This window comes from Camellia sinensis, chromosome 8 (genome assembly GCF_055761805.1).
Source record: "Camellia sinensis isolate YWXY chromosome 8, ASM5576180v1, whole genome shotgun sequence".
Taxonomy (NCBI): domain Eukaryota; kingdom Viridiplantae; phylum Streptophyta; class Magnoliopsida; order Ericales; family Theaceae; genus Camellia; species Camellia sinensis.
Window position 1 is genome coordinate 93077811 of NC_138968.1, and position 25174 is coordinate 93102984.

Genomic DNA, 25174 nt, shown 5'->3' on the forward strand with positions numbered 1-25174 from the left:
AGAAAAGGTAGATCAAAAAGTGATCCAAAAAGTGAAATCACGGACTGATATAATCGACTCTACGCTCGAGCGTAGAAAGCCCCGCTCGAGCGTAAGACACAGAATCATGCTCGAGCGTGAAGAAAGCCGCTCGAGCGTCGATTGCACCCTTCCAGAAGTTTTGCAGGCGCTGGCACCCGCTCGAGCGTCAAACTCCCCGCTCGAGCGGAGGAGCAAAAACAAGGGATCACGCTCGAGCGTAAAAACTACCGCTCAAGCGGAAGAACTGCAGAGCAAAATACTGGGAGATGGAAAATCACGCTCGAGCGTCAAAATTCCCGCTCGAGCGGAGAAGCAACAACGAAGGGACCGCTCGAGCGTTAAAACTTCCGCTCGAGCGTAAAGGCCAAAATCTGGGCATCACCTATTGGCATCCAAAATCAACCAACCTGTAACAGACCCGCCCAACACAACCTATACCTCAAATACAAAGAGATTAAAGGACAACAACAACCAATAAGTAATGACAGGATCCACAGAACCTAAGTCCGGATACAATAATTTAAAGAGAAAAGACCGGGGTCGCTATAACTCATACCAGAGGGGAAAAAAATCATTCCATGGGATTTAAAGTGGACAGGTCCCTTCAGTGTATTTGGGTCTTCCTCTTGGAGCTGTAAGGTACTTATAGTGTACTGATATGTTTATTAGGGTTTGTAAGGTGGAAAAGACAGTACGTGTCTAACGAGCATAAGATCTCTAATTAAAAACACCTTAGCTAGTTGGTCTACTTATTTTATGTCTTCTTTTACCATGCCACTTCGGTGGAGAAGTGATTAAAGAAGGTTGAGAGCTTAGTTGCAGGAACATTCTACTTGAGCAGCATTTCTTAATAAAAAATGCAATTCCACGCTCCCAAGTAAGAAACTTGTATGAAACTCGCTCCCGTCGAAAAATAAAGACAGTACGTGTCTAACGAGCATAAGATCTCTAATTAAAAACACCTTAGCTAGTTGGTCTACTTATTTTATGTCTTCTTTTACCATGCCACTTCGGTGGAGAAGTGATTAAAGAAGGTTGAGAGCTTAGTTGCAGGAACATTCTACTTGAGCAGCATTTCTTAATAAAAAATGCAATTCCACGCTCCCAAGTAAGAAACTTGTATGAAACTCGCTCCCGTCGAAAAATAAACTCGCTCCCAATTGAGATAGAAGCCTCTCAAACATATAAATCTCATAGAACAAAAGAAAAACAATTCAAACTTATTCTGGTAGTTTCTATTTGTATAATATTTATTCATACTTAAAGACAATTTGTAGTTGACATGAATCTCTAATATTTATTCATATTTTAATACATATATTCCAACTAAGCAGCAAAAATTAATTATTAGAATATCTTTATAAATTATATATTTAATAAACAAATATATGCACGCTCTCATAGGCACTCCCAACCTAAGAAACTTCTATATGCCCTCGCTCTTCCGCCGCTACTTCAGCTTTTGTCCCCGTGCCCGTCCCTGCCTCTGTCCCCGCTTCGTGCAACTAAGGTTCAAAGGATCCTTCTATGGGAGGAATTAAAGTATCACCTAGTATGCTGGGAAGGAGTGTGCTCTCCTATTAGTAATGGTTTAGGTAATCAAACCTTTAAGCAAGTTTCAGTAGAGATATGGTGAAGAGGATCATTTATAGAGAAGGGCAATTGATTGTTACTATAGATTCAGTTTGAGGGGATGGACATCCGAGGTATGAGAATCATACGGGGGGCTAGGTTTGTTGAAAGGTGTAAGGAGAGTTTGGTCAGATTTTGTCCAGCATGTGAGGTTTGTTCTTGGTGATGGGTATGTATGGTGGAGGGATGTTCCTCTACCAGTGACTTTCTAGGCTATAGCAGCCTTGGTAGATGACTACTTGAGAATCTCAAACTCTATGATGGTATGGGAACCTCGTTTTATTAGTACTCTACAAGATTGGGCGTTTGAGGCAATGGGTGAGCTTCTTGGGCTACTTCATGGAGCGGTAGTGTCCCTAGGAATGGGATGGATAGGATGAGGTAGATGCATTCATTGATTTGTGGAGGCCAAAGAAATCTATCTCATGGAAGACTATTTGGAAGTCTGGAATGCTAACAAAAGTGGCTTTTTTTGTTTGGATAATCGTTTGGGAGACTATTTTTAGTACTGATAATTTGCTGTAGAGAGCTTATAGACTTCCTAACAAATGTTGCTTGTGTTGTAGAACAGAGGAAACAGTTGTGTATTTGTTTCTTCATTGTGATGTTGATAGGGAGTTATGGAGTCTACTTTTGAGGTTTAGTAAGTGATGTCGACTTCTATTCTTTACTAATTGGAGTGTTGGGGTTCGGTTATAGGGTGAAATCGAAGAAGAAACCCTGGATGGTGATATTTTGTGTATATGTGGTGCTTGTGGAGAGAATGGAACTGTTGTACTTTTGAAGAGCATCTCCTTCATTTTTTGTGTAAAGGATATTTTTATGAAGCCTTTTGTGCTCTTGTAGAATTTATAGGAGAGCTCAATTGTCAAGTTGAGCTTTTGGTTTTGGTATAGCTTTTGCCGTTTGGTAACACTTACGTTTTCAGTTTTCAGTTTATATTTACAAAAATTTAAAAAACTCAAATAAAAACTTGTTTGGTAAATTTTTGGTTTATAAATCAATGGTCTCAATTTATAAATTTGGCCAAAAAATGTAAACTCAAAAAATGTGTTTCCGTTTTGAGTTTTCAGTTTTTTTTTTTTACCACCCAACACTAGCCATCACCCGCCACTATTTTCCACCACCGTCTTCCGCCCCCACCACCCACCCCCCACCACCACTCACCTGCCACTACCACTCACCACCCACCTACCACCACCCACCACCCACCTGCCACCCACTCGCCACCACCACCACCACCACCACCTACCACCCACCTGTCACCCACCCGCCACCACCACCGCCACCACCCACCACCCACCTGCCACCCACCCGCCGCCACCACCCACATGTCACCACCATCCACCCATCCGTCACAGCTTTCCACCACCGTCTTCCGCCGCCACCACCCGCCGCCACCATCACTCTTTTTTATATTTTTAAATTTTTTTAAACATTTTGTCTAAACCAAATGCGTTTGTAGTTTATGTTTTTCTAAAAATGAACAAAAATCAGTTTATAAAATTTTTGTAAATATAAACTGAAAACGTAAACGTTACCAAACAAATGTTTCTTTTAATACAATTTACTTTACTTATCAAAGAATTCTATATATGCAAATGGTGTGAGCTAAGAAGCGCAAACACATGACATAGCCAGATCGACAAAATAATTTTCAAAAACAAAGTACACAACATGTGAGGGATGCGCAAAATGTTTAGTTTTATGTATTTATTATATGCCATATACATGAACATTTCATTCAAAAGTAGTAAAATAAAGGGTAAATTACACTCACCTCCCTTGAGGTTTGAGGAAAATAAAGTTAGGCCCACACTTTTGGCTTAATTACGTTGACCTCCCCTTTAGTAAAGCCAAAGTGACCAAAACTAATGCAGATAAACACTGAAATAAACAAACATTATTTTTATTTATTTTTCTTGTTCATACGGCTAGCAAATTACTAATGAAAAATGGTCTAGTCATTATGTGAATTAAAGCCTCAAGGGAAACCAGTGTAATTATGTCAAAAGTGTGGGGCTAAATGTGTTTTCCCCAAACCTCAAGGGAGGTGAGTGTAATTTACACTAAAATAAATGTTTATGTAACACAAATTCCTGAAGTTTAAACGATGAGGGATTACTAGGTTACATTATTTTTCTTTTATCATTATATCCAAAAAAAAAATTATTTGGGTAAGTAAATCCAAAATTATTTTGTTCAAACTTATAATGTGTTTCATCTGTAACTAAGCCATGGATATTTATGTCCCCCAAGTGTGTTAAGTGTATCCAGTCTAAAAAAACAATAGAACACATTTGGATGAGTATCCGACACGTACTGAAAAGTGCTCGACTCCACCTTGGAAGTATTTGTGCTTACTAGGGTGTGATGACCTTATTTAGTAAGGTAATAACTTGGGTTGCTTGAGTTTTTTTTTTAATTGATTTTTGCTCTATATGATATTTTCGATATGATTTTTTTTTTTTTTTTTTAATCTTTTTAGGATATACCTCGGTTGATTTTTTGCCAAGTTACCTAACTATAATTTTTTATTTTGTTTATTATGGTGTCACACTGTTGAATGTTGTATTGCTTTTAATATGTTCCTCTGTTAAATCTGAATCTTCTATTTGAGCAGTGTCCAGTAGGCCACGAGGACAAGCCCTCAGGAATGATAGGCATTTTTTATTATGAATTTTCACCCCAAGATGCATAAATATGCACATTTCCTAGCATCACCCTGAGAGACCCACTTTCTGTGAATATCGGTGCATGTGAACAAGGCGTAGAGGATAAATTTTGCTTGTATGACTTGCCAAAATAAAATAAAAAAGTAAAGAAAATTCTTGTATAAAGAAGTTCAAGGTATTTCAAGAGGCTTCAATGCTAATGAAGCACTGCAAATGACAAAGTGCATATCGAAAGCAAGCACATCTAGATATGCTTTCTCTCTTCCTTCTGAAGAGTCAAATATATTGTTTAGTGAAATTCATCTTTAAATATTTTTTCCTGGTGTGTGCTGGGCAATAGTAAGTTCATAAAATCCTGTCAAGATGGATGGAATATAGATTATTCTGATTTCTTTTCTTCTCATAAACATTATGTAAAACTTGTTTATGGCACAATTCTTTTCCTTATGACAGAGCAAATTCGAATTCCAGCTGAGACTTCAAGAGTTCATAGAATTGGTTCGAGCGGATAACAACTTGCGAGCTATTACTTATGCCCGGAAGTACCTTGCACCATGGGGAGCTACCCATATGAAAGAACTGCAGCAGGTCATGGCTACACTGGCTTTTAAAAGCAGTACTGAATGTGCTACATACAAGGTGAACCTCCTCTTTCTTTGTTCCCTATGGTACTATTCCTATATGCAACTGCAAATGGCCTGCCCTTCTTCACAATACTTGCTGAAAAAATACACATTGGCAGTCTTACCACCGTGTACTTTATTTCACTTTATGATAAATATTTCGATAAATGAGAAAAGTGGCAACAAAGAAGTGCTTGTCTCTGTGTGTGTATAAGTGTGTAATTTCCACTTCTTTTATGAGTATTCTATGAGAACTAATGACGATAGACTATTGTTTCATCCCTGTGATGACTACAACAGCAAATAAAGGTAAAAACTATTTTGTGATATAGTTTCATAATATTTTAAGAAAACTCACTAATGGTTATAATGCATGAAGATTCTATGCCATGATTTTCTAGAGTGCTTTATACAACTTCACCTAATTTTCTCATAGATTACTTCATCTATTTATTTACTTTCTTTCTGGGTGTGGAGTGCAGTAGATAACTTGACCACTCAAACCTCAGGGTGTTGAATGTTCAGTTTTGAGCTTTAAAATTTACTCGTAGCACATGTAGAGTCTGTACCATGATTTCTTAGAGTGGTTTGTGCAACTTTTCCTAATTTCCCGACAAGTTACTTTTTTTTTTTTTTTAACTTTGTTCCTACAAATACAAGTGATAACTTGACTACTCAAAACCTCGTGGTGTAATCAATGTTTAGTTTGATATTTTTAATTTGCTGTCTTGCAAGATAATTCATTTTCATCCACGTCAAACCTGATTGATTTCTCCATATCGGCATTTTATGGATGCTTTGTGACAAGGGTTTGTAGTTGAATCCTTTCTTGCTCTTGCTCTCTGTTAGTTTGTCAAATATGACTTACTAGGTGTTTAGGGGTAAACCAATGTCCATCCATTTTACACCTGAAGCTGGAACTAAGCTCTCAATTTTGGTTTTTTTTTTTTTTTTTTTTTTTCTTCTTCTACAATAAGCCTAGACACTAACCTTGATTGATGATTCGTTTTAGTTTCAGGGCTGATGTTTTTTAGGTTGATGCTATGTGTTTAAATTTTGTTGTTATGCTTTTCAGGTTTTCTTCGAACCAGAACAGTGGGATTTCCTAGTGGACCAATTCAAACAGGAGTTCTGCCGGCTATATGGCATGACCTTTGAGCCATTGCTGAATATTTACCTGCAAGCAGGCTTGTCTGCTCTGAAAACTCCGTATCCATATTCAATCATTCATTACTAATATGTTTTTTAACATGAATGCATTAAAATGACTCAGAAAACAATACTTCATTAATTAATGTCCATGCCTAGCCTTCAACAGTTTTCATGGTTGCAGTACCATCACAATTGGAGTTGAAATTTTAAATCTAGTTGCTTGACCCATGTGAGGTCTTTTCTCGGGTTTCTAATTTTCCATATTTATCCAATACATCATAGAACTTCCCAATCATTGCATTCTATATCATCTTGTGATGGTCATTGACGACACCAACGGGTTTAATTTTGCGACTTTCTTTCAAAAATTGTTGGGCATCTATTTTTCAGGTCAGAGTCAGTTATTAAAATGCATACCAAAAAAATTTAATGGTCTGCTTAACTGACGGTAGATTTTTCTTTCAATTTGGCATTTTCGTCCATGTTTTTACCTTGACCTGGTTTAGGTTCTGTTACGAAGATGATTGCACCAAAGAAGACCCTTTATCACAAGAGAGTTTTCGCAAGTTAGCATTGTCGTTACCATTTTCAAAGCAGCATCATTCGAAGCTTGTATGCTACATAACTAAAGAGCTTATGGACACAGAGAACCCACCACTAGTCTTACCTAACGGCTACGTCTACAGCACCAAGGTTTGCATTATTCTTGCTACACATAAGTTTTTTTTTTTTTTTTTCCCTTTTTGGTAACTGGTTTGTTAGTCTTTCTTCTCTTCTGCAAAATGACAGGCTCTCGAAGAAATGGCAAAGAAGAACAATGGTAAAATTACTTGCCCAAGGACAGGTCTGATCTGCAACTACACAGATGTTGTCAAGGCTTATATTTCATGAACCCACATGGCCAATCAGTTTGTATAGTTGAAGTCTGAAGTTGTTGGGGTCCCATTCATTCTCACCGCATATGACTTCACTATTGATAAACGTGCATATCTTTTTCAATTTCTTCTTCTTCCCGGGTAATTCTTCTTAGACCTATCCATGTACATATATGCAAAATACTTGTTTCAATATTTTCATAGTACTTTTCGTCTGTTATTTTTACCCGAATAATACAACTGAAGATGTTTTCCATAGATCTGTTGTTGTACTGAGATCAAGTCCTCATTAATAATTTTGGACATGCCCACAGAGAATCCAGAATGAGGGTAGACGTATCATATACAATCATCCTAATTTTCCTCTGCTTTTTCATTCATGGAAACTTCTTTTTGGGTGAGGAAATAGGAACTGCCAACCATGTCAAACAACATTATTATTAATTAACAATACTTTGGCAGTTTTCATCCCAAAAATTGCAGTTGCTGCAAGTGATGATAAAAAATAAATAAATGAATTGTTATTGTCAAAATTCTCACATTATTGGGGGGAAAAAGTATTGTTTTTTTCTTTTTTGTGAGTAGGAAAATGGAGAATTCACATGGGTATGAAGCTTGTTCAAATTGGGATGAAGTCACATGGTATAGAACTATTTTGAAGCTGTGTTTAGATGTAGGATATGTGAAATTTGGATGCTGCATATGTGGAGAGATTTATGAAGAGAAAGATAAAGAAGAAAATGAAGTAGAAGGTTATTATTATTATTATTATGTTTGTAAAATGAGAAGAAATAAAAAATATATATATAATTTTTATTTTTTTTGTTTAGTTACCTATAATAAACGAGCATGTATAATAATTCTATTTCCCACAAATTACAGATCCCATCATGACCTTATATGGGTAGTCATGGGAAGGAAAGGAAAAGATGGAGAAATGTTAGGGGAGTTTCCCCACAAAAGGGAAATTTGGTTTCACTCCATCAATTCCCCCACTACATACTATTTTCTGAGTTCATGTTACATATAATTTAAACTTTTTAATTTTTTTTCAATTCGCACCCCTTCAATTTTTGAATAATATTAAAATACCTTTATCTTTTTCAAATTTCAAACTCTAACCCTAATCTAGTTGTTGCAACCACCACCACCACCACCACCACCCTCAGCCCTGTCGAACCACACCCGTTCTAGCCCTATCGAACCCTGCCCCCTCTGCAACTTGTGAATCTCTCCATTGCTATATCTACCACTACTGGTGCCAAGCCTTACCTTTCCTTTCTCTCATCATTATTGCCACCTCTTTCCCTACCTCTTACCATCTTAAACCCAACCACTCAGGTCCTCCCCCCGCAACCTCTCATCGACCAATGAACCCTTTACCCATCATGAATCCTCTCACCACCATCCTTTCCCTTTTTTATCTCTCTGAAACCCTATCCTCTTATTTCTCTTAAACCCTAACCCTAAACGCTACAACCTTTGCCAATTGCGACAGAAAGACCCAGAAATCGTGATAGAAATAGAGATAAAGAGATCATGAAGGTGTATGGGGAAGATGAGAGGTTGCGAGGGTGAAGGGTTTTGAGGGTTATGTATCGCCGGCGATGGGAATTGTGATGATGGTGGACGTGATGTGGTAGGGCAACAACGGGCTGCAAAATTGGTGGCAAGCAGGGTGGTGAAGAACCTTGCTTCATACACCCAGTGGGGGTCGCGCCCCCAGTGACGTGGCGCGCCCCCACTGGTCGGAAATCAAAAAAAAAAAAGAAAAACTGTTTTTTCCGAACCAACCCCCAGCTGACACCTCACTGGGTGTCACCCCCAGCTGGGGGTAGGAAGCATTTTTCGGGTGGTGAAAGGAGGGGGTTCCAACAATAATGGTGGGTAGGTGGTGTGTATTGAGAAATGGAGTGATTTGCTTAATTGACAAATTTGTGATATGCTCAAGGAATAAAAAAATGTAATTAAAAAAATTAAGGTCATGGTGTGAACTGAAATGAATAGAGTAGCGTGCAAATAGGATTTTCCCTTCACAAAGCTAAAATTTGGTCGCATGGATTAAAAATTGAGAGAGGCCTTTCTAAGGAGTACAAATTACAATTTATAGCCTCATCAATTTACAGGATCTCAATCTATTAGGTTTCATGGTTTTCATTTGCCAAAACAAAAAAAAGTTTAAAACCACTCAATTCTACCACTTCTTTATTAAGCTGTTTTTATTTTATCAAAAATTAATTGTGTTTTTACCTTAAACCTATCATTAAAATATATTTTTTTTAAAAAAAATTAAAAAGAAAGTAGTAAATACACTAATAATCTTCAGGTTTAGAAAAAAAGGGCACTAGGGCCAAAAATCTAAATTTCAATTTTGTTTGGCTAAAGGTCCAAATGCTGAAACACTTTGTCCATAAGGACATAGCTAAGCAAAATGACCAAAATACCCCTCTATATATTAAACTGTCTCTCTTTTCTAAAACCAAAAGTCCTCTCTCTCTCTCTCCCCCACTGTGTTTCTCTATCTTCTCTCTCTTGAGTTCATGATTGACGACTAGTATCAGCAAAGCGCGGAAAAACAGAGCTGGACGAATCGAACTCCGTTGTGTGCTACCGCTGAAGAAGTCAATCATGAGGGAGGCGATACTCTTAAATCCGCCCCCCCCCTCTATGTATATACACATATATGATGTCCATTCTTGTAATTCATTGTTTATTGTTGTAAAATTGTGGTTGAGATTGAACAGATTAGAGAAAAGGAGATTGAACACCTCTGAGATGTACTTTGCTAAAGTTGAATCGATTCAACCATCTTTATTATAGATCCTAATATTTTAATTTGAACAGATGACATCATATATATTTTTTTGATTTGTTTTTTTCTTAGTAGCTTCTTTTTGTATAGATAATGAATCATCTGTGTTGTTGTTGCTATGTGCATGTGGTGATGAAACTAATTTTTTTTTTTTTTTTTTTTTGTTGATGATGATGATTGCAACAAATTTTAAAAAAAAAATTAATAATTTGACAAATAGATCTGTTCAAATTTGAATTGAAAAGATTAAAAAAAAAAATTAAACAGATAGGAGGAAAATTGAACAAATAAAAAAATTTGGCGGGTAAAATTTTATTTGGACAAATATTTAAACAGATAAGGGAAATTGGAATTGAAAAAATTAAAAATTAAACAGATAGGGTAAAAAAATTTGAACAAGTAAGAAAAAAATTTGAACATATAGATAAAAATTTGAACAGATAGTCAACGAAAAAGTTAACAGATAAAAAAAAAGCAACAGATAAATTAAGGGTAAAATTGAAAACAAAATGTCTTTTTGGACTTCTTACCAAACTATTTCACAAAATGTGGACCTCTCACCAACAAAAAATATCCACTCGAACTTTTATATTAGACAATTGTTAGATTGGATTTTTCACCAATTTTCTCTAGAAAATATATATATATATATATAATAAATTTCACAAGTTTTGACATAATTACACCAATTTTCTTTTTAATACGACTAAAGCGGCCGAAACTAATGAAATGATTTTTTTTTTTTAATATAAAACAGACAACAATATCAAATCTTTTTCCACCCATCCAACTAACAATTTTTGGTGAAAATTGGACTAAATGTAACATGAATTAAAATCTTCGATCGCAATATAACTACGTTAAACTTGGAAAATTATTACATACTCTCAAAATAACCACGTGTCCATACTTATTCACCAGTTGTTATCATTTACCATGCCCTCTCATGTTTCTCAATCATCCAATACAAAATCATAATACCTCACATACTCCACTAATCATAATACTATTAAGCACCACGTAACCATACTCTAAGAGTATCTAATAATCACCCGTTAAGACGACCGAAACTAATGAAATGATTTTTATTATAAATCAAACAACAATATCAAATTTTTTTCCGCCCATCCAACTAACAATTTTTGGTGAAATTGGACTACATATAATGTGAATTAAAATCTTCGAGGACCACAATATAACTAAATTAAACTTGGAAAATTATTAGACACTCCCAAAATAACCACATGTCCATCCTCATTTACCAATCATCATCATTCACGATGTCCTCTCATGTTCTTCAATCAACCAACACAATCATAATATCTCACCTTCTCCATTAATCATAATACTATTAAGCACTACGTGACCATACTTCAAAAATATCCAATAATCACCCCGTTAAACTCGTAAACCTCAAATATATTTTCTCAAACTGCAAGGGAGAGGACTCGTTCATTCTCTACCAGAAAAGGAAAAGCAAATTCCTTTCATTTTCACCTCTTTCATCAAACAAACAAGTGGCTTAAAACAGTTAAAAACATACAACAATTGCCTGACATTATTCATGTAATTCTTGGATCATAGCAACTAGTGGCTGTAAACAAATTATGCTAGTTGAAATCAAACTCTAGCATTATACATTTGATAAAATATGCTACTTAGCTAGACTTGTTATATATACTCTTAAAAACAAACAATTCAAGTTCAACTTGTAATTGACTCAATTATTGGCTCAAAAAGTAAATGAGTCTTGATTAAACACCTTCCAAAACTTTTATGCTGTGTTTTAATTGGGAGATTTGAGATAAAATTTAAAAAGAGAAATAGAAAAATTAGGTAAAACATAAATAAAATATACTTATATTTCACCTAATTTTACACACCTTTTTTCTCTCTCTCTCCAAATCCCTCCCTAACTCTCTCAACCAAAAAATAGCATTAGTGTAAAAAAGCCCCAATTACCAAACTTCGACAAGGCATAACAGAATTTCTACATTCTACGCATCATAATAAGAGGAAAAAAGGCAACAAAGACATGACAAACTACAAAGATAAGAGAGCCATTTTCAACAGTGTGTGCAGACATCGGATGTAATTATCCACTACATATCAAGCTCAAACATAGACTGACTGCAGGAGAAATAAGGTGTAATAGCAGATTATTCCAAACAAATCTCAATTAAAAAGAGAATTTTTAAGGCCGAAATAAACCATGGGAATCAACAGTGTCTTGGACACAGTCTTGTGTTTAAAGTAAAAGTTCAACCACTTTTAAGCAGATTCGCTGCCCCTCAGAGAACCATGGTTATCATCATCATCGTCAACGGGGCTTCTATCATCTCCAGGGACAGGGCTAGGGCTACGACTGCGTCCATTTTCTTCAACGGGGCTCCCATCCCTAGGGCTCTCTCTTGCAGCATCATCATCGATGGGGCTCCTGCTCCTGCTCCTGCTCTTGGGACTTTCACTATATTCTGATCCATTGGCACGCTTACGGTCCCTTGGGGATGGGCTACCTCTCTCTTGTGGGCTTCTCTCTTCAGGAGTTGGGCTGTGCTTCCTCACTCTAGACGGTGGTGGTGGTGACGGCAACGGTGATGCCCTGTTTGGCTTGGGGCTTCTGCTGGGACGAGGGCTCCTAGATCTTCTATCAATGCGCTCGATGCTTCGCTCTCTCTTTTGTGGTGATCTCGATCGGCTGTACATAGAATATTAAATTAAGGACAAAAATACAAATTGATAAATCACATGATGACAAGGTACTAGGTAGCAACATGAAAAGTTTCCCTCAAAATAAAAAGTTAGCATGAGCATAACTGTATGCATACATAGAAACGGGTGATAAATAGAGCTATGAACATATTTATGAATACACCTCTCATGAATGTAGGCATAAATACATAATTGCACAACTCCTACCTCCCATGATTAAAACCTTCCCTGTAGACCTTGCCAGTAGGTCCCAAGTTCATGACAAATAACACACAAACCAACCAGTATTTAAGCAGCTAACAGGGGAGGGGCTGGAATACTATAAACAGTTAAACGAGTCAAATGGACTTTCTTTGGGGGGCAGTCAATGTCAGATTTCATACACATCCCCTATTCAAGGGTCCATGCTACTAATGCAGACATCCTCCATTTAGGTAAAATGAAACCTGAATGTCACTAATGCAGACATCCATCCAAATTCACACTCAAAAGACGAAACTAATAAAACCCACAGGAGAAAATGTGAAGCAATAACAAAACAACCCAACAGATTTCTAGAACACAAAATAACTATTTGTTCACCTGAAAAGAAAATGTATTTCCAGTGGTGTGGATGTAAGCAAAATGATAATAAGACTCGAGTTATGCACAAGATCATCTATTCACTTCACTCTCCCATCATTATCCAGATACATTTCATGTCAATGACTCATTCTGTTAATACTCAGCAGTAAAACCTTTTTAAAAAAATGTAACTTGGATTCCCCAAGATTTTAGCTTCACAAGCTATGAAATCTAGGCAGAGATTTCAGAACTCAAAAGAACCCTATTTCCTGATGATTGAAACAAATATAACCCAAGGATGCACAATAAAATTGAATTACCTATAGCTATGACTCCTGCTGAAACTACGACTTTGGCTTCTGCCACGTCGAGGAGCTGGAGACCGGGAGTAGCTCCGCCCACGTCTGCACAACCAAAACAAATATTTGTGCCTTGAACAAGTGCAGAACACCCAAGGCAAGTTATGAATTCCAAGAAGATGGGTGACAGTTCTTAAAATAGGTTACCTCAGTTTCTTGGGACTATTATGACAATTCCTTTCTATATGGCCTCGCTCCCCACAGCGGTAACACTTGTTCTTCCAGTCCCCAGCCTTGCAATCTCGAGCCCAGTGGCCATCAAGTCCACAATTGAAGCACCTTCCTGTTCCTGGAGGAGGACCTCTGCCTAGATATTCACGAGATCCACCTGGACCACGTGGCCCCTAATGTTGCAAATCATTAAAAACACTTTTTTCACAAACAGTCTCCATCACGGTCATCTTAATAAAATCATTTACCACCGGGAAATCTCCCTATAAAAAGTTTTAGAAAAATTGGACCATCAAAATCGTGATGGATCCATAAACTTATACACCCTTTCTTTGAGTTAGAGCTGACTTGGCAACCAGTTTAGACTGAACTATTGCTAACCATAACTAATCAGATGCACCTCTATTAAATGACTTCGTACTATTATTTGAATATTTTTCAGAACTCTCTCAAATAGCCTTTCTTCGGTAGCAAGCCTATTAATAGCTCGTACCACTAAGTATTTCTGAATACTCTTTGAAAACAGAATATAAATAAATCAAGCAAATTTAGGTCATAAATGGCAGTGTAATAGAGCATCATTACTGATTTATCCATAATTAGATCAATTCTTCCTTACTACTTTATATAGGCACAAATAAAATATTTTCTCAAAAGGGAAAATATAGAAAGAAGCTAAAACAGCAAAAAAGAACTCAGTGGAAAATATAAAGGCCAATGAAGTCGCAGTTTTTTTTTTCCAGGCGAAAGGCCAATAAAGTTGAATTAGGAGAATAAAATTAGTTTTTTAACAGCAAAAACACACACAATACACAGTATACACAAACAACAGAAGCATTTTATATTTTATATTATATTGATTAAAAGGTTCTAACTAAAAATGGATCAAAATCAAACCAGCTTGATTTACAACTTCATAATTCACAACATAAGCCAGAAAAATTTATAGCAAGAAAAGTGTTGTAGGTCATATACTTCGCAAGTTAGGTGCATGTAAAAGCCAAGAGAAGTGATGCATAATAATAGTACAACGTCATACACAGGACATTCTGGTGCATGAATGATAAATAATCACGTAAAAATAGATCCAACTAACAGTTCATCCAAACATACCATAGGATAAGTTCAATTAGAATGAAAGTGAAAAATGTGGGAAAGGGGCAAAAAATGCTAATCTTTCTATGTTCGTTTAGCATGAGAATGGTGAAAAGTACAAAAAAGTTATTTATAAAAGTCACATCATCATGGTATTTGTTAATTTCTTGAAAAAAGAATACAAAAATACAAATATATACATATATATAGATATAGATATAGATATATATATATATAGAGAGAGAGAGAGAGAGAGAGTAGACGATTATCGTCTCACATCCCAATCTTTTTTAAAACTCTCATAAAAATTTCATCATAACCAAATAGATACAAGAAAATCAATTTGCCTTTCACTTTCAATTACTTTAATCATATTGTTTCACTCTAATCACATATATCCATAGGAACAAACAGTGCACAGAAAGCAAATATATATAAAAACTTACTCCCTTTGCAAATTCCACTGTGATACGACTTCCATCCACATCCCGACCATTTAAGCTATATCTTGCATCATCAGCATCCCGAGAATCACTAAACTCCTATTGCAAGAAGTGAAAGGAAATAGAAAAGAGAAACTCATATTTTCCAAAATATATATAATATGAGAGAGAGCAGGGTGCAATCACCAACACCAATTGGATAGCAATATAGCAATATATATAATGGTAAAGAGAAGGTGAGGAAAAGCGTACAACAAAGGCAAAGTCGCGCTTCATATCCACATTGCGTACTCTGCGTAAATGGGTTCCAGAAACAGTAAGGCCATCATGTCAAAAGTACCAAAGGGTTGATACTTTGCCCCTCACAGATCAACTAAACACCACTTTGAGATTGTTGCCATTTCCATCAAAAAAAATATGCAATAACATTATAGAAAGAATCGCCAAAGTCTCCTATACACTCTGCAAGAATAGCGACCAATTCCACCAAGGGCAACCTCACACCATAGACCTCCAGGTTGGGCAAAAGCCCATAAACCTTCAGAAAGATCATTCAAGTTAAATCACTAGGACGTGTGGGAGGGTGCAACTTTCTCACAGATGTTATAATGAAAATTGAATGGCAATGTGAAGCACAAGAGGCTTGGGAAAAGCTTCACTGTCCCCTACACCTCTTAACATAAATAAATCCCAAAATCGAGACCATAGGCAATCCCCAACACAAACAATTAAAGAGTCAAATGTAATCCAAAATACCCTATGAAAGGTCTGTGTGTTCGCATCCATCCACACGAGCTTAGGCATGCGAGCATATACAAAATTCTAAGTAAACAGTGATTTGAGACCATAGGCCCAGACAAGAAGAAATATTCAAATAATAGTAACAATCAAAACTTAATCACTAAAATGATGAAATAAATAAAAACAAAAATAGCAAATCTAAATACAAGGTTGGGCTTGTAAATCTCAAATAATGGTAGCACAATACAAGATCCCAAATTTTAATTACCTTCCATATCTGCTGAAGATACCTTCCAAATCTCGTGATCGAGTCCGGGTAGACAAGCGGCCAACATATAGACGTGCACTACCATGGCGATCATCAAACCGAGGCATCTTTCCTGAAACAAAGTTAATCTATTAGCACCCATCATAAGAACCACTGTGGCAACAGTGAGCACATACACTAAAGCTTTAATATTGATGGCTGTCCTGCCTTCACCACAAGGTTATTTATTTGCAGGCAGTTAATTGCAATTTTAAAATAGTTCAAACAATGACTACACTAAAAGTACATACATTTAATTATGAAATCATAATTTTACTGACAGCCCACTGCAATTTCTTAAAAACACGATCATATCAATGTCAACATCACAAACACAATACACCCTACTAAAAGGCCGGTTCTGCACAAAATATTTTGAACAACACCGTATGTGCCCATTTATAGTATATATTGGTTACTCAATAAACATGTAAAGCTCATAGGCCTTCCCGACACAAACAAAATATCAAAACCATAACTAATGGGAAAACTAAGAACGAACTTGAGTTTCTTTGATAAATATAATAGGGTCGAAGAAAGAAAGATACTTTTGCATATTTTTCTATATGTTTTTTTAGGGCAGATATTTTCCCGCATTAACACCTTTCCTTCACACCAACCAACAGGATTCCCATCACTTGCAGTATCTGGCAATTAGACAATATAGACAACCAATTTAAACCACAAAAATATTGGCAATACTCTTTGCATTTCCAGGCAGCTTCTAAGACAGAATTACACACAGACAAGAACACTTCTTTCACAACCTTCGCGTCAATCATCAAAAACTTAACCTATGTTTTGGTTAATTTCTCAATTTGGTCACTACCAAAAAACAACCAGGAAAACAAATTCATGCAAAACATGCAATAAAATTCTAGTCTATTTTTTGTGGTTTCTTGTTGATTCTTTCCAAGAAAGGTGATAGAATACGGTTTTCCTTCCCTTGGTCGTTTTTCCTACCAATTCCATATACCAGAAATAACTTACCAAGAAAAAAAAAATACGAAATAAGATACCACCCAATTCAACACAAATTTCAAGAAAAAGAACGAGAAAAACAAGTATATAGCCAATAATCAAACACTCGATGAACCCTAGAAAACCAGATCGCAGTTTGAGGAGCAAGATCAGAGAGAGAGAGAGAGAGAGAGAGAGAGAGACCTGAAGGGTGCGAAAGTTCGTGAAGGATACAGAACCCTAGAATTCGTTCGAAAACCGAAGAGCTGGATTTCTCTCCCTTCTATTAATAACAGGGGTGAATCCGCTCAAATTGATCCAACCGAGTCGATTGGTCACATTTTGAATGAATACGTGATAACGAGTGGCCGGTTCAATCCACCTAATTTTGGATTGGTATCCCATTTTTCTTTCGCTGTAATTGAATCGTCAAATCACAAACACTTTTAATAATTTTGTATTTTTAATTTATTTAAATATTTTATTTATATTTTTAATTAAAAAATAATTTAAATATTCTATTGAATATATTTATTGAAAAAAATTTCAATTTAAATATATTTTTTGAATTCAAAAAATTATATGTATTATTTATCTATATTTTTTTATTTTTAAATCTAACTCTAAAAATAATAAATAAAAAAGATGATATATGTGGTTGGTTTTTGTTTTCAAAAACAGATTTAAATGTAACAACATAGAGGCATATAATCTCTACTACTATTATGTTCATGGTTTTGGTGGTTTGAATTATTTTTATATTTTAAGAACCATAGATTGTAATATTTTATGTAATACTTAATGTGAATAAGACATGTTGTAATTGTAATATGTGGATGAGACATGCAGTGAGTGTAATATTCTAAATTTTCAAACTTTCTTTCTTTGAATGAGACATGCAATGATTGTAATCAGCTTGTTTGTTTTCATTTTTTTAGAAAGCACTTTTCAGAAAATTCTACATTCTTATTTTTCGTATTTTTTTGTTTTTACTGAATTTTTTTAATATTTTAAGCAATTTCTTTACATTTTAGACACACCTAACATAAATAAATCTAAAAAGTAAAAAAATTGTAAAAAAAATCTTTTAAAAATTCACTAAATACCAAAAATACAAAAAAAAATTACAAGAATTCAGTATATTTTTTGTATTTTTATGTATTTATTAATTTTTTAAAATATTTTTTCACAAATTTTTCACTTTTTAGATACATCTAACTAAGGTGCATCTAAAAAAGTAAAAAAAAAAGTTTAAAATTTAAAAAATATTCACTAAAAATAAAAGAATATGAAAACCAAAAAACTCAGTTTTCAAAAAATTTAATCTAGAAAACTCAAACTAAACACACTGAATACTTTTTTAAGTCATTGACTGTAATATTTTTTGATTTTTTTTTTTGAAAAAGTTTTTGAAAAAGTACACAAGTTAAATTATGTTAAAAATTTATAAAATTTTAAACCGTTAAACCGATTTGCATCCATCCGCCAATCCGCTCAATCCACATCTGCCAAATTGGTGAACGGATGCGGATTGATTTTCTTCAATCCTCCAATCTGGTGGACCGATGGCGAATTGGAGGTTTCATGGTCACAACCGACCCGCGCTCATCCCTAATCAATAGGACAATCAAACAACTTGGATTCACGACAGGTCCAAACTAGGCCCACTAAGTGTAAGATGTATTACAAAGCCCAACGTAGAAGGGGGTTGTGGCCAACTACAAGTTAATGGACTAGCTTATGAGTATGCCTAGTGAGAAATTCTACAATATAAAAATATTATTTTAGGGTGTGTATCTTATAGGACTGTGCAAAATACCATTTAATATTTTAAAATCATTCAATTCGCACTGATTTGCTTGCTAATTACAGGTTATTTTGATTCGTAGTTTACTGCGTTTCTGGTTCAGACCCGACTCATTTGATGTTTTGAATCTAGGTTTCTTTGTCTTATGTAGCTATCCATATCTTGTTTCCCCTCATACCTCTTTGAGTTTGGCTATTGAGTTGTATTGGCTGCATTTGGAACAGGTTGGTAGCTTATTTTTCAAACTTTAGTACCCAAATTTTTGTTCATTCGCACGAGCGCCGCTTCTTGCGCTCAAGCGATTTTTGCAAGCATCCAATACTTTTGCAGGTCTGCAAAACTACTGAGAGTTTGCATTCACGAAGCTTTTTGCGCTCAAGCGACGACCTCTGTTTGTAAAACTACTAGGAGCTTGTATTCTGCACTTGAACGACATTTCTTGCGCTTGACCGAACTGTGCGTATATCAGTTCATGAAATCACTTTTCTGAGTCACTTTTCACCTCTCTCTCTCTCTCTCTCTCTTTACCTATTTTCTTTTACCCTCTCTCTAAAACTCACATATTTCCCTCAAATACACCTTAGATCCATCGATCTTTGTCTCCACATGCCTTTGTTAAAAAGAAAGAGCTCGGCAAGAGCTTCGTTCTAACTGGAGCAAAGTTGGTTTTGGCATCTTTGAGTCTCTCTCTCTCTCTCTCTCTCTCGTGTTCTAGCTTGAGGTAGGGATATCACCACTCTTTTTATGAGTTTTACCTTAATTATTTGTTATTTCTAAGCAATGTTGAGATTTTTGGAAGATTTGAAACAATCTACGGCTTTAGGTAAAAATCAAAAGAGGGTTTTTCAAATAGATTATTGGAAATGATTTTGATGCTGAAATAATGTTGAGTAGGGCAAAAATTGTTGATTTTGATACTTGGGGTCGATTTTGAAAAGAGTAAGAATTTTGTCCTAAATGCCTCAAATGTTAGTTTTGTATAAATAATGAAATTGATATTGAAATTATGAAATTGGATTGGTGTTAATAAGGATGGTAGAGTTGGATATATATTATCACTCACCTCTTGAAATTTGGAAAGTGTATCTTTATGGAATATAAATTATCTATTTAGAAATATCTGTTTTGGGCTATCGGTGGAGGATGGCTATAAGTATTGTAGAAATTGCATGTGAATTAGGAGAATAGAAATTATTTTTTCATTCATTTGCATTGAGCATTATTTCACATTTATACATTGATACATTGAAAATGTTTATTGTTTTGAAAAAAAAAAAAAATGGTGAACCTAGGAAACATAAATTGTATTATTGAAATAAGTTGGCCTGAGTGTCTAGGGTGAAAGTCCTGAAAATCACACGTATACATGGGTGTTGATCCCGCAAACGACATTTCCGTGAAATGACAATAGTAGTGCTTTTATAGCCTACGTTTACATGGGTCCTGGCTTACGGTTTCCTCCGGACGAAATTTCCAAGAAAGGTTGGATTGTTTTGAAATTCCCAGAGTATTTATTGCCCTATTTTCTATTATAATGGAAATGATTTTATGAATCGAGACATTACCTTGGCATTGCATAGTTTTGGAAAAAGGTATATAAAAATGTTGTGGGACGAGCATTGCATATGCATCCATCTTATAGCTTTGTTAAGATTCATATATTGTGTTGGATTATTTCTACTGGGTTTTGGCTCACCCTATGTGGGAAAAACATTTTAGGTGTTGATGATATGCCTCCGCCAAAGCAATAGCTTGGAAGGACTTGGAACAAGAGTTTCATTTTATTATATGTATTTTTGAATAAGCCAATGGCTTTATATGTATTGGACTTAAACTCCACTTTCGTTATAACCAGGCATTGTCTTGGAAAGTTGTAAGCCTTTAGGGCATTTATTATTTGTTTTATTTTCAGATATTATCTCATGTTGTGACATATGCTATAAATTCAGGAACAGATTTATGAATGTATAACTGCATATGTCACCTTTTTGCAAATTCAATTGGAATCAATGGAAGATAATTACTTACGTTGGTGTAGTTATTGAATGCATATAATGGATGCGACACTCTATCTTAGTAACCTTCATCACTCTTCCTTTCAATAGTTAACACTTCGAATATTTTTGTTTATCTGACAATCTGTTTCTTTTACAGTCTGTCCAACATACCCACTCTTACATAACTCAAGCCAACCTCAACAAGAAAGAACTGACCAGGACAACATACAAGGTAGTGGACTACCTCCAAAAACTCAACCATCCCAAGGCCTTGAGAAAGAAACAAATTGACACAATCAAAGCTGTCAAGAATGCTGAGTAGAAAGTTAAGGCTATAGTTAAGGCTGCTGAAGAGAAAGCTACTCTCGCCGAGAAGAAACTGACCGAAGAACTCGCCACTAAAGTAGCAGGAATCAATGAGGTCAACACTAGGGCCTTTGAGGAAAGCAAAACCGACGTCAAGGAGGGCTACAAAAACTAAGTTAACATTGCTTGCAATAAAGGCTATGCCATCGACTAGAATGCGGCAATGAAGGAACTTTCTGTCCCAGAGGACTCACCATATCGGGATTCATCTAAGCTTTTCCTACCTTTATCTCTCCCTCTAGAACCAACCGACACATCGTTCGTCAACTCCGAAGAAAAGGAAAACGAAGAAGAAGAAAAAGAAGAACTTGCTGCTGGCAAAGTCCCCCACTCTCAACGGTGAAGTCTTGGATCTTACAAGGGATGATGACGAAGTTACTAAGAGCACTTCCTCTGCCACACAAGAGGCCGACGAGATGGTAGTTGATAAAAGTGTCGAAAAGGCTCTGAAAGAGATTAATGAAAAGATCATTGCCGACTCCAAGGTTGATAGGACAGGTATACTAACCACTGAGGCCAACCCAACGCCAATCGCCAAAGTTGGTCACTTTGAAACTCCTACTACTGCCTTTCTTAAAGCCAGTACTTAGGACATTTTCTTGTAGTTTCTTTTTGCTTTGTACTTTCTTTTGTCTTTCCTTTCTTGCTTTTTATAACGATTATGGTTTAGACCCGACCCATTTATTATTTTGGATCTGGATTCATTGTTTTATCTGGTTGTTTATATCCTTGTTCATTTTATTCCTTGTCTTATTTGATTGTGTTATATCCTTGTTCATCTTATTCTTTGTTGAATTGGTTTGTTTAAGTATTATGGTTGTGTTTGAAACAGGTTGGGAATTTGTTTTTCAAAGGAGTATTTGCCCAGATTTTGGTCAGTTTGCTCGAGCGGTTATTTGGTTGCTCGAGTGGTCTTTGAGAACTTCTAGTATATTTGCAAGTCTAGAAAAGTACTGGAAGGTGTAACAAGCCCGCGGGGGACCTCGCCACAGCTCGGACTCGACTTTCGTTAGTCACGGTTCTAAGTCTGAACCAAAGAGTCCAAATCCGGCAAATCGTTTTTGAGAAAACTGATTTTGAAAGAAGTGCCAAACATGGACTGCTTTGCCAGATACAGAGTCGCCACCTAAATATTTTATTTTGGGAAATTTAGGAAACCCTGACTCGGTGCCAAAAGGCCACGTGTCCGTCATCACCAAAGTTGCCTCGGCTCGGGAACTTGGGTACGATTGGGGAAGGTCACTTCGTGAGCACCCCCGCTCGCCCGGTCATAGACCGGCCTCTACTAACCATGATATCAATTTTTGAAGACATTGTGAGTTCTTATTCCGGTTTATTAGCCTAGGTTACTATGTGATGCGCACAGCATACAAATATAGACCGGGTCGCCTGAATTGGAACGAAACATTTCATGTTTGTTTTTTAAAATGGTTTGCTACCCGCAAGTAGGTTTTAAAACATTTGATGATTTATTCCAATTTAAGTAACCCAACCTTCACCCACAGGCATTCAGGCAGTTATATCAGATAAGCACATAGCCTCATGGTAAGCATGCTATTCATGGCAGTCACTCACACGCATGCAAGGATGCTAAAGCATAAAACTCACCGAGTACTCCAAACCAAAACAGATATTACATTAGAAATCATGCATGATCCTAAGTATACAGAAATGCCTAATGCAACACATGCAAAATGCGATTATAGCAGGCTCGGCTATTCTAAGATGGCATATGAAATGTTACAACTATCATGTATTCAACTTTGAAATTGAAAGTACAATGCAGTTAGTATGATGCGCCGAGCCCGGTGCATGCAATACAGATGAATGATGCAAACATGTTATCATACTGTATGCTAATTTAAATATGCCCTAATCTAACCATCATAAGCGGATAAATAAAAGGGAGAAAGACGTGGGGTTGGAAGACATACATCACACTCACGCACACTTATTACAGTTGTGCCCTCGCGCAGAGGGTCCGAATAAATAATACAGTTCCGAATAAAAGAATATTACAGTCCAAAATATTACAAAATCCTAATTAATTATCAAATTAACTAAGAAAATAAATAAAATTGGCATGCAAGCCAGGGACTGCCTTGCTTCTGATGGATGATGCATGTCCGGGTTGTCTTGCGCGGAAATCCACCGGAATGCCCCAATTAGCCTCTGTTTACACCTGTTATTCTTGAAAAGCGTGCCAAGTCCCGGAAAGTTGCTGATTCCTGATTTTGCTGCAACAGAGAGCAGGAAAGGGGCATAGCAATGTATTTTCACAAATGTATGCATGTCTCGATCCTCGTGCCACCAATCACGCATACCGAGGCATGATGGCCGAGGAGTCGAAATGCACAACTCAATATAGGATGAATGCACATGAAACTACAGCTAAAACCTAACTCCATCATGGATAATCCGGAGTGTCGGTGACTGGGGAATTGAGACACGTTCCGTCACTCGAAGTACGAAACGCACCTCGTTTCCCGTGCCCGGGCTAACTCCTATCCCGAACACGATGCAATATGAATGATATGCATGAAATGCAACTAAGATATAGTCCTAACATACACAATGCTACGGAATGACATGCCTCGAAATGCGTGCACGCAGGCACGCAAACCGAGAAAATGGCAGAATGCAATCTAAGATACAACCTAGTATGCACAATGCTATGAAAATGATATGCCTCGAAATGCGTGCACACGGGCACGCAAATCGAGAAAATAGCAGAATGCAATGAAAATGATATGCCTCGAAATACGTGCATACGGGCACGCAAACCGAGAAAATTGCAGAATGCAATGAAAATGATATGCCTCGAAATGCGTGCACACGGGCACGCAAACCGAGAAAATGACAGAATGCAATCTAAATGATACAACCTAGTATGCACTATGCTATGAAAATGAGATGCCTCGAAATGCGTGCACACGGGCACGCAAACCGAGGCAATGACATACACAATGCGAATGACATGAAAATGTGATATGGGCTTATACCAACATGAGTGAGCCTCAGCCACACTCACATAGGATGCCGACGGATAAAAATGAGGTGCCTCGAAATACGTGCACACGGGCACGCAAACCGAGGCAAAGGCATACACAATGCGAATGACATGAAAATGTGATATGGGCTTATACCAACATGAGTGAGCCTCAGCCACACTCACATAGGATGCCGGCGGATAAAAATGAGGTGCCTCGAAATGCGTGCACACGGGCACGCAAACCGAGGCAAAGGCATACACAATGCGAATGACATGAAAATGTGATATGGGCTTATACCAACATGAGTGAGCCTCAGCCACACTCACATAGGATGCCGACGGATAAAAATGAGGTGCCTCGAAATGCGTGCACACGGGCACGCAAACCGAGACAAAGGCAGAATGCGATGCAATGGCATGGAAACATGATATGGGCTTATACCAACATGAGTGAGCCTCAGCCACACTCACATAGGATGCCGGCGGATAAAAATGAGGTGCCTCGAAATGCGTGCACACGGGCACGCAAACCGAGGCAAAGGCAAAATGTGATGCAATGGCATGGAAATGGCATGCAATCATTCTAATGGAATTTCAGCACTAAAATATGGGGGGAAAACAGTCCCGAAATGAGGCGAAATGACGCCAAATGCATGGAATTGTCCCGAAATGCGAATTTAGGTACCCGAAATGGCCTATAGCTATGCCAAACATGCACAATATGGACATGCAATGCAAAGACAGAAGCTAGACAGTCCCAAAAAAGGCACTTTCACAGTTATAAACATGGCCAAACAGTAAGCATAGGTATGGAAAAAATGGCATGCAAGAATAGGGGCCAAGAGAGGGGTAATGAAGCAAGTGATATAA

At 36.7% G+C, this 25174-nt stretch overlaps 2 protein-coding genes across 5 annotated transcripts in view; one reads left to right on the forward strand and one right to left on the reverse strand.

Annotated features, from left to right (window-relative positions):
- The window catches only part of LOC114262187 (protein MAEA homolog), a 34654-nt gene extending 27418 nt beyond the window's left edge, over positions 1–7236 (forward strand). Inside the window, exons 4-7 of the mRNA XM_028202541.2 lie at positions 4782–4967; positions 6027–6160; positions 6610–6796; positions 6893–7236. Coding sequence (XP_028058342.2) covers positions 4782–4967; positions 6027–6160; positions 6610–6796; positions 6893–6994 — 609 coding nt within the window. The 3' untranslated portion in view covers positions 6995–7236. The remainder of the gene's footprint in view (positions 1–4781; positions 4968–6026; positions 6161–6609; positions 6797–6892) is intronic.
- Positions 7237–11826: 4590 nt separating this feature from the next.
- On the reverse strand, positions 11827–17578 carry LOC114262188 (uncharacterized). 4 transcript variants are annotated; one of them, XM_082883048.1, is made up of 8 exons: positions 17347–17481; positions 16685–16829; positions 16144–16255; positions 15387–15426; positions 15138–15233; positions 13573–13769; positions 13387–13470; positions 11827–12488 (listed from the first exon to the last, which is right to left on the reverse strand). In XM_082883048.1, exons 3-8 carry the CDS (start codon positions 16248–16250, stop codon positions 12062–12064), a joined length of 951 nt encoding a protein of 316 aa, XP_082739174.1. In that variant the 5' UTR covers positions 16251–16255; positions 16685–16829; positions 17347–17481; the 3' UTR covers positions 11827–12061. The 4 variants fall into 4 exon arrangements, with proteins under 4 accessions (XP_082739174.1, XP_082739176.1, XP_082739173.1 ...); XM_082883050.1 differs by having other exon boundaries at positions 15387–15672; XM_082883047.1 differs by lacking the exon at positions 16685–16829 and having other exon boundaries at positions 17347–17578.
- Positions 17579–25174: the final 7596 nt, after the last annotated feature.

Excerpts from the sequence above, each read along its gene's own strand:
- LOC114262188 (XM_082883047.1), bottom strand. The coding sequence starts at position 16,250 with ATGCCTCGGTTTGATGATCGCCATGGTAGTGCACGTCTATATGTTGGC. Across the intron at positions 13,471-13,572 it reads AATAGTCCCAAGAAACTGAG|ACGTGGGCGGAGCTACTCCC; the intron begins GTAACCTATTTT and ends TTGGTTGTGCAG. Across the intron at positions 12,489-13,386 it reads AGCAGGAGTCATAGCTATAG|CCGATCGAGATCACCACAAA; the intron begins GTAATTCAATTT and ends TTCTATGTACAG.